The following is an 11,875-nucleotide window of genomic DNA, read 5'->3' on the forward strand; positions in this document are numbered from 1 at the left end:
AATCTATTTATTGTTGCGGTAAGAACTGTAGTAAAATAGAAAGTTGACTATTAGTAGTTCCTAGTAGTATTGACTATTGAGTATTCTATTTATAAAGAATTGAAATAAACGTAAATCGAGGCGTGAATTAAGTGTTTTCCGACTTGTATTTCAGCATAAATTTTGGTGGCTTGTCAACTCATCTATCTATAATTTAGTTAACGTATCATCATCTACCTAATCTTCAATTTTAGTAGGTAAAGAAAAGAATGCGGAAATTAATACTAGCATTTATAATTTAATAATTACGTATCACATCATAGTTGCATTTATAATTTAATAACTATCGTATCACATCATAGTTTGAAACCTTGAAACTATTTTAGTATGCCTGACAACCAACCAACATATTTTATAAATATATTTTTCTTCTAACAACCCAATTTTAGAGGATTTTGTGGTCGAAATATCATACTAACATTTAATATATAAAAAAAAAAATTATACTAGTACTGTAGTAAATACAAATGCGAAGATGTTTTGAAAATCAGTAAACAATAATGTTCACCTGAATTTGCGATTTTCAAACGTATCACAACATCATTTTAAGAACTAAATTCCAATCACATTCCACTATTTTCATCAACTTTTGTAGAGTACTGTATTTACCACAAAATTGACGTTGTCTTAGAGCATCCACAATAAAAATAGGTCAGCCATAGGCCAGCCATTCTCTCTCTGTCATATCATCAGTACTAAAAATCCACCTGCCACATCAGCATTTTACTCAAATAGGTTAGCCTAAGGCCAGCCACAATAAAAATAATTCAAAAACAACTACATTTACGGAATTAAACACAAAATACGGAATTAAATTTACGACACATATACGGGAAAATTTTGTTAATTTTATTTAAATACAAAAAAGTACATTAACTAAAAATAAAAAAAATACATAGTAAAAAAAATCCGGGCTTCCACACACGAGCCACCGCCCCACTCTACTCCTCACTAATTAATTAAAAAAATACATTAAAAAATGATAGTATGTCTTGAATCCGTTATAGTTTGCCGCTAGCCGAACGGGGGCGCGAAGAGGCCCCCGACCCGACGCTATGACATGTTTCTGTTTTAGGTCTTAATTTTGTATTTGGCCTAGCCCGTCGTCTGTGTGCCTATTTAGAAATTACATAATTAAAAAAAATACATTAAAAATGCAATAAAAAAATGCATAAAAAAAAACATTAAAAAAATGCAATAAATAAAAAAAAATGCATAAAAAAATACATTAAAAAAATGCAGTTAGATAAAATGAAACTAAAATCGCGTATATAAATGTTTTCAAAAATTTTCAAAAAAAAAAACGAAAAATGGGCGCTGGCCGATCGCTGGCAGATTTGCACGCCACAATGGCGGCCAGTGCCCTCAAATCAGCTAGCCCACGCCGATTTCTTCGCCGATTCGCGGCTGGCCGTTTCCAATAGTTCGGTTAGCCGACCGGCTAGCGATGCGAATCGGCTAGCCGCTATTGGAGATGCTCTTACACTTTTACTGATGAAAAACTGTAATTGCCAAGAAAAAAAAGCAAAAAGTGGTACTGAATAGATGTTTATAGGAGTAATTGCAACGTTTTGAAATCAGAGGAATATTACAAATTTAAATAAACATTGCATCATTTTCTACAATTAACCATAAATTGAAGCACAAGAAGTTGCCAAGTTTAAAATATGATTGAACACAAGAAAATAAAATGATAATGCTTCTAAAAAGCAGTATCATCATACACAACAATTGGACTTCTAACTCTATGGATTCCATCTCTCCATTCAAGTGAAGCACCAATCTTTTTCTTGCCACCAATATTCCCTTCTACACTAACAACAAAAGATTTCCTCTCGTTCAAGGCCTTAAACCTCAAAATCCTCGGCCTCACAGTGATGCTGATACCAGAACCTCTGACGATCTTGGCCCGATAGACGGCCTTTGCACGGCCAACATTAGTCACCCTTCTCGTAAACTTAACCGAAAACGATGCATTCCTCTCAACTTTGACAGCCATTGTAGGATAGTTGAGATCATGATGTTTTGATCCAACATTGCCGGTTTTCGGGCAATTGCTTTTGTTGTCTCTAGTTATTTGTCGTACTGTTGTTGTGTTGTACCCCAAACTACATAGTAGATTGATGTAATCGTTGATTGAGGTGTCATAGATGAGCCCGGGACTTGTGGCCCTAACCGGATCGATGTGTCCGGCCCCGTATGCAAATTCCGCATCCTTGATTTTTTGTTTTTTCAAGCTCCACGCTGCATGTGGCGAACAAGTGTTAAAAAGTGGCAGTAATACTTTATTTTCAGTGTATAGGGTTCGGATTTTGTGTCTTTGTCAAATCCATTAAACATGAATTACCTGTAGTCATGAGTGCCGATTTGACGGCGGCTGGCGACCAATCCGGCCGGAGAGACTTCACATAAGCAGCAGCTCCAGATACATGAGGGCAAGCCATTGATGTTCCAGAAAGAATGCTGAAGTTGACAGCTCTCTTGTCGACGAGCAAGCTAGGCGTTACAGCAGGCGAAAACGCAGCCAAGATGGTCGTCCCAGGCGCCGTCACATCAGGCTGTTGATTGGATAGATCAAGAATTCATGTCTGAAAACCATGTTTATGTCCAAATATGATGCAATGCAGTGTGTGTTTGTACCTTTAGAATGTTTGGAATGATGAGATTTGGCCCTCTAGCTGAAAAACCAGGAACTCTTGGAGCTGAGTGGTCATACCTAGTTTTTGTTGATGAGATATATGCTTTAGGGATTGTACCTGCTTGCCTACAAGAGTCTCAATAGAGATATTCCAAAAAACAAGAATTAGAAAATTTGGGCATATTTGAGAAAACGCTGGAAGCTGGTTTCTGACTTTGAGGAGTTGATGTAGCTGAGAATCGAGGCGAACGCTCGATGCGTTAGCCTCGATTCCGGGAACGGGACGACAAAGGGAGGGTAGATGGAGCGTGTTTTCTTGATGATCCCAGCTGCACCAGCAAGGATTGCCTCAGTTGAATCTGCTAATTCATCACAAACTACAATCTTGTTTCTCACTAGAGTTTTGGTCAAACATCCTTCAGCACATTTCCTGTGAAAATTATGAAGTCAAATAATATCACGAATATAAATGAATAAACCAGAGATTTGACTCAACTTTGGATACAGGCAAATATAGCAAACTAATAGTAGGATTTGGATTTGAGCCTAAAAATAACATGTACGAAGCCCACAAATGTTTTACATGATTGTGAAGTGACTCACTTCCTTTTAGACTCCATGCTCAACAATGTCCAATAATATTGTCAAGTGTCAAGAACCCAAGAAAGAACCTAAGTTGACTTACTTGGAGTTTACTTCAGTGCAGTTTCTAGAAACATCCTTCCCATAAACAAGAGGCCATTTCACTCTCTTCCTCTTAAAAGTATCAATAGCACCACCCTAGTGTAAAACAGAGACAACATAAACAATATAAAAGAGTGTAAAAATAGCGGTTGCAGATTAAAAGTAGCACAAAAACAACCAAAAAAAAGAACATACTTCAACAACACGGCCATTTCCGAGCTCAACTCTATCAAAAAAAGCTCTATCAAGAGTGCTCGCTCCGACTGAGAACACCCACGGCGCGACGCTGCTGATGCCTCCCCGTATCGGCCCATTGTTGCCAGCGGACTGCACCGTTAGTATCCCCTTTTGCACGGCATGAAAAGCAGCGATGGAGATCGCGTCGTACTTGATATCAACGGGATCGCCTAAGGAGATGGAGATCGAGATGATGTCTACTCCATCAGCTATAGCGTCATCGAATGCAGCTAGGATGTCAGTGTCTAGGCATAGAGGAGAGCAAACTGTGTAGATGGCAATTCTTGCGGAGGGTACTCCTCCTCTCGCTGTTCCGCGGCCTAATCCGTAGAAGCTCGCGTTTTTCACCACCCGACCCGCAGCCGTGGACGCTGTGTGAGTCCCGTGGCCGTACATGTCTTGAGCTGAGTCGGACACGGGGCCGTAGAATCGCGCACCTACCAACTTCCTGCGAGAAAACTCCTTTGCCTTTAATATGTAACCAGGAAGGCCTCCCTCCACGTCCCAATGCATCATACAAAAAACACTAAACTTAAACCACTTACACTATTCATGTGCTTATCCCACTTAAATTATACACATATTTTTTCTTTATTATTTATACTTTGGGTTAAATATATACACCAAAAGATCAAATTTTCATTAGTAATAACTAATACTGTTAAATAATTTAAAAATAACAAATTACATAGTTTTAAAAAATGAAAATTAGATCATTTGAAAATAAAAAATGAGATCGGCTGCCTTAAACGAGTGCTTTGGGGTGACGTTTATAGACCAAATGGGCTATCTCCTAATCTCATGTTGTTCTTTATATATGAGAGATAAATTAGGAGAAGAATAGTACTTGTTGCAAGAGAAGTTCTTGCCACCTCTGCATGCTCCTTTCCATTTCTTAGGTGGAGGACCGTAGCCGCGATCGTTGAAGCTTTCCGATTCAGGCCAGACTCCGGTGTCGATGACGCCAACAATGATGTTGCTTTCAGCTGCTGGCATTCTTTCTACATCTTCGGGGAATCCCATGAAATCCCATGATCTTGTTGTCTGAGTTTGTAGAGTACGAGAAGGGAAAATCGAAACTACTTCTTCAAATCCTATGTAGTGAAAAAAGTAGAAAAATATACAATCTTTCATATAAATAAGGATAAACAACAATATTCTTAAAATTAAAACACAAAACTAAGCTTACTAGCCAACTTGTTTCTTTCTGTTTTAGTGAGATTGGCTGCAAAGGCATTGAAACTCCTGTTGTAACTCCTCACCAAGGATTCACTAACAAAACTAGAAAGAAAAAACACTCACACACAAATTAAAAATAGGAATATAATAGATCGAAAACACACACACACAAAACACATAAAAAGGTGTCATTGTTCTAGTAATGTTCTACCTGCTTTGCATGACTTGTTGAAGCATGTCCAAATGGGTCGCCGAAACTGAGTACTGGTCGTGCTGTTGGATACCTCCCATGTACACTACATGAACCTGAGATGAACAAGTTCATATGCATATGTATATATAAGATGAAGATGTGCCATATTTTAGGAATTAAACATGAAAAGAAATGGTTAAATGGGGACTTGCCTGCCTTCCTTCTTCCGAAGCATAACTCAAAATGATGAAAAAAGATGAAAATATAAGAAAAATATAAAAGAATCGAAACAAAAATACTGTAGCCATCTTTACACCTATGAATCCAAGATACTATAGCAACTTTTTTATAGTAGTTGCTAACATATTCTTGTTGGTATATAAGTATATAAGGAATCCTAAGATTTCTTCAATTCTTTGTATTTGGTTAGTCTTAAATGTCAATCATGTGTTTGAGGAAAAAAAGTGGGCAATAATTTCGCTATCATAATAGTACTCATTTCTTCCCTGTCTGAAACGTGATTTGTTTCTAAACTTACGATGGGGCATGCTTTGTTTATTCTGTGGCACATCCAATGCCATATAATATTCACAAAGTGGCTGAATTTAAGCAAAGTTAGTATCTTTTTAGAAGACTTTCTTCACATTTTATATACCTTTGACAGTTCCGAGGATTCTACTTTGTATTTAGGAAATTCCAGAGTTAAAATATATTATCCAAAACAAAATTCCATTATCCTCATGCATGAGACAAACAGTACTAAGAAAGGCTACTTACAAATCCGAAACCAGAAGCCTTGCATTCAGATCAAACATGCTCGTTTAAGCAATAACTCCCTTCAGCTCTTTGACATTTGTTCGAGCAGTTAATCTGCATCTTTTTCACCACCTCTATTTCCGTACCTATTTGCTTCCGGTTGAGCTTGCAGTCATATGAATTGAGACGGGCGGCGCCGCCCAAACACAAACACTCCGCTGTGGTAGGTGGTGACGGTTGCCGTTGCCGCCATTTTTGTCAGGCTGAACTGGAGTAACGGACCGGATTTATAATCTGAGCCCATTAACATAAAAGCTGCCCAATTAACAAAAAGCGGCCCAGTTAAATAAGGAGTTATAGAATCCAAAGTGTCATTTTAATTAAAAATTAATTTATCTTCTTTTATTAATAATACTCCCTCTGTTTTTTATAGGTAATGGATATGGCACGAGAATTAAGACAAAATTGTTAAATTAAGAAAGACGAGAAGAATGATATGGTAAGTAAGAGAAGAAGAGAATAATAAATAGACTCTTCTCTACATTATTCTCTCTTACTTTACCATTTCTCTATTTTAATTATTTATTATAATTTTTATAAAACGAATGCTCAAAAATAATTTGGGACTGCTAAATTAAGAAGACGATGAAACTCTATTCAGTTGATAAAACATTTTTTCTCAATTCAATAGGTTAGGAATTCAAATCATCACGAGAATGAGTAGGGAATCTTTATTGATCAATTTTTTTCAAAAAATAAATAAAAGTTGTGGATTAAGTAAGTTTAAGATGATTTTCTCAATTTTATATATAATTATATTTCCGCAAGTTATAATTTGTATATTTAATAGTACTCCTATCAATCTAGAGTAATATAAGTCAATCGTGAAAACCAATTATGCAATTAGCATAATATTTAAAATTATATTAAAACAACAAAAACACTCTAGAGTAATATAAGTCAATCGTGAAAACCAATTATGCAATTAGCATAATATTTAAAATTATATTAAAACAACAAAAACACGCATATTAATTAAAACATTTTTGGATATAAAAAGAAAAATCTTATTTAAACAATACATAGTAAAATTTAATGTCAACACCGTCAATATGAAGTTATTAATATACTCCCTCCGTCCCAGATAATTCGTCCCAGTTTTCCATTTCGGTCCGTCCCACATAATTTGTCCCACTTCACTTTTACCATTTTTGGTAGTGGACCCTATATTCCACTAACTCATTCCTACTCACATTTTATTATAAAACTAATATATAAAAGGTAGGACCCACATTCCACTAACTTTTTCAACCCACTTTTCATTGCAATTCTTAAAACCCGTGCCCGGTCAAAGTGACCCGAATTATCCGGGACGGAGGGAGTACAATTTATAATGTTCAAAATATGGAGTCATTGTCATAGAAAAATAAAATAAATATAATCTAACTTCATATTTATCAATTTCAAAAATCTAATTTATTAAATTAAACAATAAATTCATCACATTAATCCAAGTCATCACATATATCCATAAGAATTTGTTACTATCATATATGTCTCTTATAAAAATAATAATGTAAACTCTCCACCTATATGATTGGGTCAACTAATTAAAAAGTGTATTGCTAACAAACAATGTATTACTAGGTAGTAATCCGTTCATATTAAAACATTTGTCTCCTACTTCTCTTTGTACTCCAATATCCCTCCACCTTATCATTTTCCCAACATCTTTTATCCGCCTCCATCTAGCTCGGGCGCTCTTCTTCATCACCGGTTATCGTTTCCTGCACTTTTCCCATCTTGCATTGGGCAATTTATTCCATAAGCCAGTTTTTCACCATCTACATGTAATAATTTCAAACAAAAATCAACTACATAACCTATATTGCAACTTTTGCCATTTCGTTGACTTTAGGTGCTATTTTTTCATGAAATCTGTGGAAGTGACGAAGTTTGAGATGAATATGCAATACATTGACTTCAAAATATTATAAATGGCCAGTGGTATATTCTAGTAGTATTTATAAAAAAAATATTATTAAGACAAAAAAGATTAAAACAAAACTAAAAAAAAATAAAACAAATTAGCATTAAAAAAAGCTTAAATATGGATTAATATCACTTAAACATAACATGATCCCCATTCTTCAAATTGATGATTTATACATGTACACAAAAACAATGTGATATTTTACCCTCTACGTCTGTTATAACTCCAACCCTACCAAGAGTCCAAGCTGCATATTTATCTAAAGGATGGGAGTCATTGGTTCTGGACTGGGTGTTGAAACTCTTCCTTCAAGAGACTCCTCTGATATGCTATCTTTCTTCTGATAAAAAGCTCTAGCTAGATCATGAATCTTGAGCTTGGTAGAAGCAGCAGAGTTCAATATACACCGATTCTCGTACGCGAATTTCGACACAAATATAGCTAGAGCCAAGGATGATGACAGACCAGCAACCAGAAAGAGTCCTTTGAAACTATCTGCGCTGAGGCTTTGGGTGTTCACTGTTGATGTTGCTCCATCACTGCCTCTGCACCCTCCTTCTTTAAACCATTTTCTTGAAATCCTTTCCATCTCCTCATTCTCTTTCAGCCTCAGGATCGCCTTTGAAACATCATCAACTAGTGGCGATCCCTTCTGAAATGCCTGAGAAAGAGGTGCGTGAGTTGGACGTGCCCCTGAATATTGATCGGCGTGTTTAGGATATAAATAAATATACAGACTTACAAATCCGAAACCAGAAGTTTGGTATATTGGGCCAATCATAGTATACTTCCTGCAATATTTGGAAAGAAACATCCTAATGTAAGGGAGCTCATCAACAACAGCAGCCACTCCTCCATTCCTGCTACCTTTGGAGAGGGCGACGTCGTATTCTTCCAGCGTTTGGTAGCTTCTGAACTTGGAGGTGTCGAAGTTCATGTTTCTCAAGAGTCCGGTGACGAAGGAGCCATTCTGGTACCCGACGTACTCACCCTCCTTGATCAGATCGTGGATGTCGGTGATGGCAGGCTGAAGCTGCTGCACAGTTAGCATTGATGCCAAGCTTGCTGTGTAACTCGAGTTCAGAACCAGCATCACAAACATCCATATGATCACCACAAATCTTGTTAAATTGCTAACTAATCTCTCCCCTGTAATATAGTTAGTTCATATTTAGATAAACAGACAATGAGAAGTGCAGCTCAATTGGCAAAAACACTTCCCCAAAGAAAGAAAGGGATAATGAAATCAAAATATGTGCCTTACTGTGTGCAAAAACAATAGTTGAGAAGGAGAACCAGAAGGCAGTTCCAACTTGGTGCAGAGGTGGACCTTGGAATTCCTCGTTTACGCGATGCTCAAGAGCCCAGACTACGAATCCGGTGAAGAAAAAGAATGCACCGGCTGTTAGCCAGAGCCCTGTCGTGAGAGGTTTCATGAAAATCCAAGCGTTCTTGCTGTCGTTGGCCTTGATTGGGACGATGACAGCAACACCAGATTCTGTGTAGGGGATGGTGAAATCGAGTAGCTCCGATCTGTTTGCTGTGATGGTGAAATCTCCAACCACTATATCATATTTCTGTTTGAGACATTGGTTAGTGTTGCATATGGATAAAAAAATCAAGAAAAACTAAGACCAAGAGTGGCAATCATTTAACCTCATAACTGGGATCCGAATGATTATTTATGTTTGAAATATCACTATAATCTCCACCTTTCTGGTGATCAGTATATTCATTGAGGAAAAACTCATATGGCACATCATATGGTAGTGATTCCATCACTTGTTTGAAAACATCAACGCAAAAGCCAGTTGCTTCAACAGCATTTGTTTTTGAGTTCCTCTCAACTCTGGTGAACTCAGGGAATCCGCTCCTATTAGCAACTCCAACCTTCAGCTTATTCCCGTTTGTTGAAACCTCCCATCCTATGGGCATGATAACTCCTCGTCCCGGCCATACCACGCCCCCAAGATCATCCTTTTTAGTAGAGTAAACTGCCATCGGGTCATCTACCTGCAGCTTCTGAGAAATGCCGTATCTTTCTGTCCAGAATCCGACTCTGTTCGCTCCTGCACCAACGACATTCACTATCTCAATGGCAGATGCTTGCAGCTGCCCGTTATTGATATGGAAATCACCACTCAGCCCTTTGGACTTATAGTTTCTGATCAAATGAACTAAAGATGGATCACTATTTGAAGTCCCTATTGCTTCCAAATCTGTCAAATTCCACCTTTGCCCAGGTTTCTTGAACCTTGGTGATGCCACACCAACGCGCTCGACTGAATCAGCTATCGCTGTGGTGCTGTCATAAGCCCACAGCCCAAAAACATTAAGTTCTGTTCTGTCCATCTCCGGATTCTCCTCGTGAAACCTCCTTCTCCATCTCTTAGTGAAGCGGCTAAGCTCATGTGATCGTGGAATGTAAGGCCTCACGCCTAATACGCCTTGCATTGCCTCAATGGTTTCTGAATCAACAGAATCCAAGAGACTGGTTAGCACGTCGGAGATAATCCAAGCATACCCCTCGGCCATCATCCCTGCTTCTTCCGCCATTTGGAAGAAGCGGGAGGCGAGATTTGGTAGCATGACCACGACAAACACCCTCGTTTGCAGGGTCTTCAACTGCTGCAGTTGTTGAAAAAGCTGGTGATGTTTAGCAGAAGGAGATACAGCACTTAGTTTTGACAGTAAAACATTGCTGTTTAGCATTTCTTCAGCCAAAACTGGTACTAATCCACTCCCATAATTGCTGTCTTCATAAACTAATGTCACTTCCTTCCAACCAAAGGCCTTCACAACTGCTGCAATTGCTTTTGCCTGGGAAGACGAACACCATGCCGACCTAATGAAGTATTGCAATTCTTTGGATGACAGGGTTGGGCTAATTGATGGAGATATCACCGGAACTTTCACTTTGTCACCTATGTCTATCACAAAATCTGCTTGAACGGATCTCTGAGGCCCGAGTATTGCCATTACTTGAGTATTCTTGAGTAGTTCTATGGCTGCAGTAAAGGTCTAATGAGTAAAAATATTGAAGGCAATGAAATAGGAGTAGTACAAATGAGAATGAGATTTACCAGCAGAAGCTGCACCAACAGCATCAGTGCCGGAGTTCCTGAAATGAGGCACGATCATGGTTGTGTGGTCACGGTTAGAGTAGAAATCTTCGATTGCCATAGAGATGCAAGTCCTGCATATCTTTCAAAGAGTAGTGTCAAGATCAAGAATCACACCTACATCAGCCTTTTCAGCTGTTGCATTTCGACAGTTCAAGCAAACAACGCAAAAGCTCACGAAGATAAGCCAAGAAATGCAACAAAATCTTGGAATCTCCATTAACAGGTATCAAAACTCAAGAATAAGAACTTAACCGTTAGAAAGATAGACATCGGTTGCGCGACAGAAGTGATAGAACAAAGGAAATTCCAGACACCTCTCAACATGTGGACTAGAAAATTTGTCAGCATGCGGACTAACAAAACCAGATTTTTGTTCTAATGCAGCTCATTAAATATTGACCTTGACTTCGACGAAATCCCTTTTCACATATGTTGAATGTTGACAAACAGGCATGTTTAATTTCATCAGTTTTCTATTTACTTAATTGTTCTACTTATGCCGACATATTATCAAGAATCAGTGGTCCACACACGCCTTCTAATCTGTATCACAATATGCCATCTGCACAAGTCAATGGAAACTAGTAAAATTCTAGTTTCCCCAACATCTGCATCAGTTGCATTTTCAACCAAACAATGCAAAAGCTCTTTGATAGTACTTTTTTACCAAAACAAACTTCAAGCTTTCCTTCTTGATAACATGAAATCCTGATTGATGGACATGGACTGTGTGCTAAAATCGTTTCTCCACTAGCTTCTGGATGCATTGATGTATCATCTTTTTCCTGAACAAAACCTAAAGCAATATCACAAAAAGAGAAGAAGATAGATAGCTTTCAATCTTGATTATGCATTAGACAAACAGTACAATTGTACAAACAAAGGCTACTTAGTGCTCAGATCAATCATGGTAACATATTAGCCTTTCTTCATCGCACCACGTGTAGCTCGTTTAAGTAATAACTCCCTTCTCCGGAGGCTGCGTACGGCTCCACATTTCCATTCCGAATTCGCTTTGCCATTTGTTCGAG

The 11,875-nt window shown here is 37.9% G+C and overlaps 2 protein-coding genes across 4 annotated transcripts; both read right to left on the minus strand.

Annotated features, from left to right (window-relative positions):
* Window positions 1-1,541: 1,541 nt before the first annotated feature.
* LOC125204577 (subtilisin-like protease SBT4.3) lies at window positions 1,542-6,013 on the minus strand. 2 transcript variants are annotated; one of them, XM_048103263.2, is made up of 10 exons: window positions 5,748-6,013; window positions 4,989-5,083; window positions 4,788-4,879; window positions 4,446-4,692; window positions 3,557-4,046; window positions 3,363-3,457; window positions 2,892-3,107; window positions 2,680-2,803; window positions 2,387-2,597; window positions 1,542-2,283 (listed from the first exon to the last, which is right to left on the minus strand). In XM_048103263.2, exons 2-10 carry the CDS (start codon window positions 5,066-5,068, stop codon window positions 1,742-1,744), a joined length of 2,097 nt encoding a protein of 698 aa, XP_047959220.1. In that variant the 5' UTR covers window positions 5,069-5,083; window positions 5,748-6,013; the 3' UTR covers window positions 1,542-1,741. The 2 variants fall into 2 exon arrangements, with proteins under 2 accessions (XP_047959220.1, XP_047959221.1); XM_048103264.2 differs by lacking the exons at window positions 4,788-4,879; window positions 4,989-5,083; window positions 5,748-6,013 and having other exon boundaries at window positions 3,557-4,093; window positions 4,446-4,611.
* Window positions 6,014-7,819: 1,806 nt separating this feature from the next.
* LOC125205006 (glutamate receptor 2.7-like) lies at window positions 7,820-11,448 on the minus strand. Of its 2 annotated transcripts, XM_048103788.2 has the most exons (6): window positions 11,097-11,448; window positions 10,803-10,915; window positions 9,376-10,727; window positions 8,984-9,296; window positions 8,462-8,868; window positions 7,820-8,380 (listed from the first exon to the last, which is right to left on the minus strand). In XM_048103788.2, the coding sequence occupies exons 2-6, from the start codon at window positions 10,900-10,902 to the stop codon at window positions 7,979-7,981; spliced, it is 2,574 nt and encodes an 857-aa protein (XP_047959745.1). In that variant the 5' UTR covers window positions 10,903-10,915; window positions 11,097-11,448; the 3' UTR covers window positions 7,820-7,978. The 2 variants fall into 2 exon arrangements, with proteins under 2 accessions (XP_047959745.1, XP_047959747.1); XM_048103790.2 differs by lacking the exon at window positions 11,097-11,448 and having other exon boundaries at window positions 10,803-11,087.
* Between the last annotated feature and the right edge of the window lie 427 nt (window positions 11,449-11,875).

The sequence above is a fragment of the Salvia hispanica genome, chromosome 6 (assembly GCF_029641045.1).
Source record: "Salvia hispanica isolate PSC_SH4W2 chromosome 6, Shi_PSC_v1, whole genome shotgun sequence".
Lineage (NCBI taxonomy): Eukaryota > Viridiplantae > Streptophyta > Magnoliopsida > Lamiales > Lamiaceae > Salvia > Salvia hispanica.

What these genes read in the sequence shown, in the direction of transcription:
- LOC125205006 (XM_048103788.2), bottom strand. Translation starts at nt 10,902, where the DNA reads ATGGCAATCGAAGATTTCTACTCTAACCGTGACCACACAACCATGATC. An exon ending in TGTTGGTGCAGCTTCTGCTG is followed by an intron (nt 10,728 to 10,802) that starts GTAAATCTCATT and finishes CCTTTACTGCAG; the next exon opens with CCATAGAACTACTCAAGAAT. An exon ending in ATTCGGATCCCAGTTATGAG is followed by an intron (nt 9,297 to 9,375) that starts GTTAAATGATTG and finishes TGTCTCAAACAG; the next exon opens with AAATATGATATAGTGGTTGG.
- LOC125204577 (XM_048103263.2), bottom strand. Translation starts at nt 5,068, where the DNA reads ATGGGAGGTATCCAACAGCACGACCAGTACTCAGTTTCGGCGACCCAT. An exon ending in CAACAAGTCATGCAAAGCAG is followed by an intron (nt 4,880 to 4,988) that starts GTAGAACATTAC and finishes TTTTCTTTCTAG; the next exon opens with TTTTGTTAGTGAATCCTTGG. An exon ending in ATCGGCACTCATGACTACAG is followed by an intron (nt 2,284 to 2,386) that starts GTAATTCATGTT and finishes CGCCACATGCAG; the next exon opens with CGTGGAGCTTGAAAAAACAA.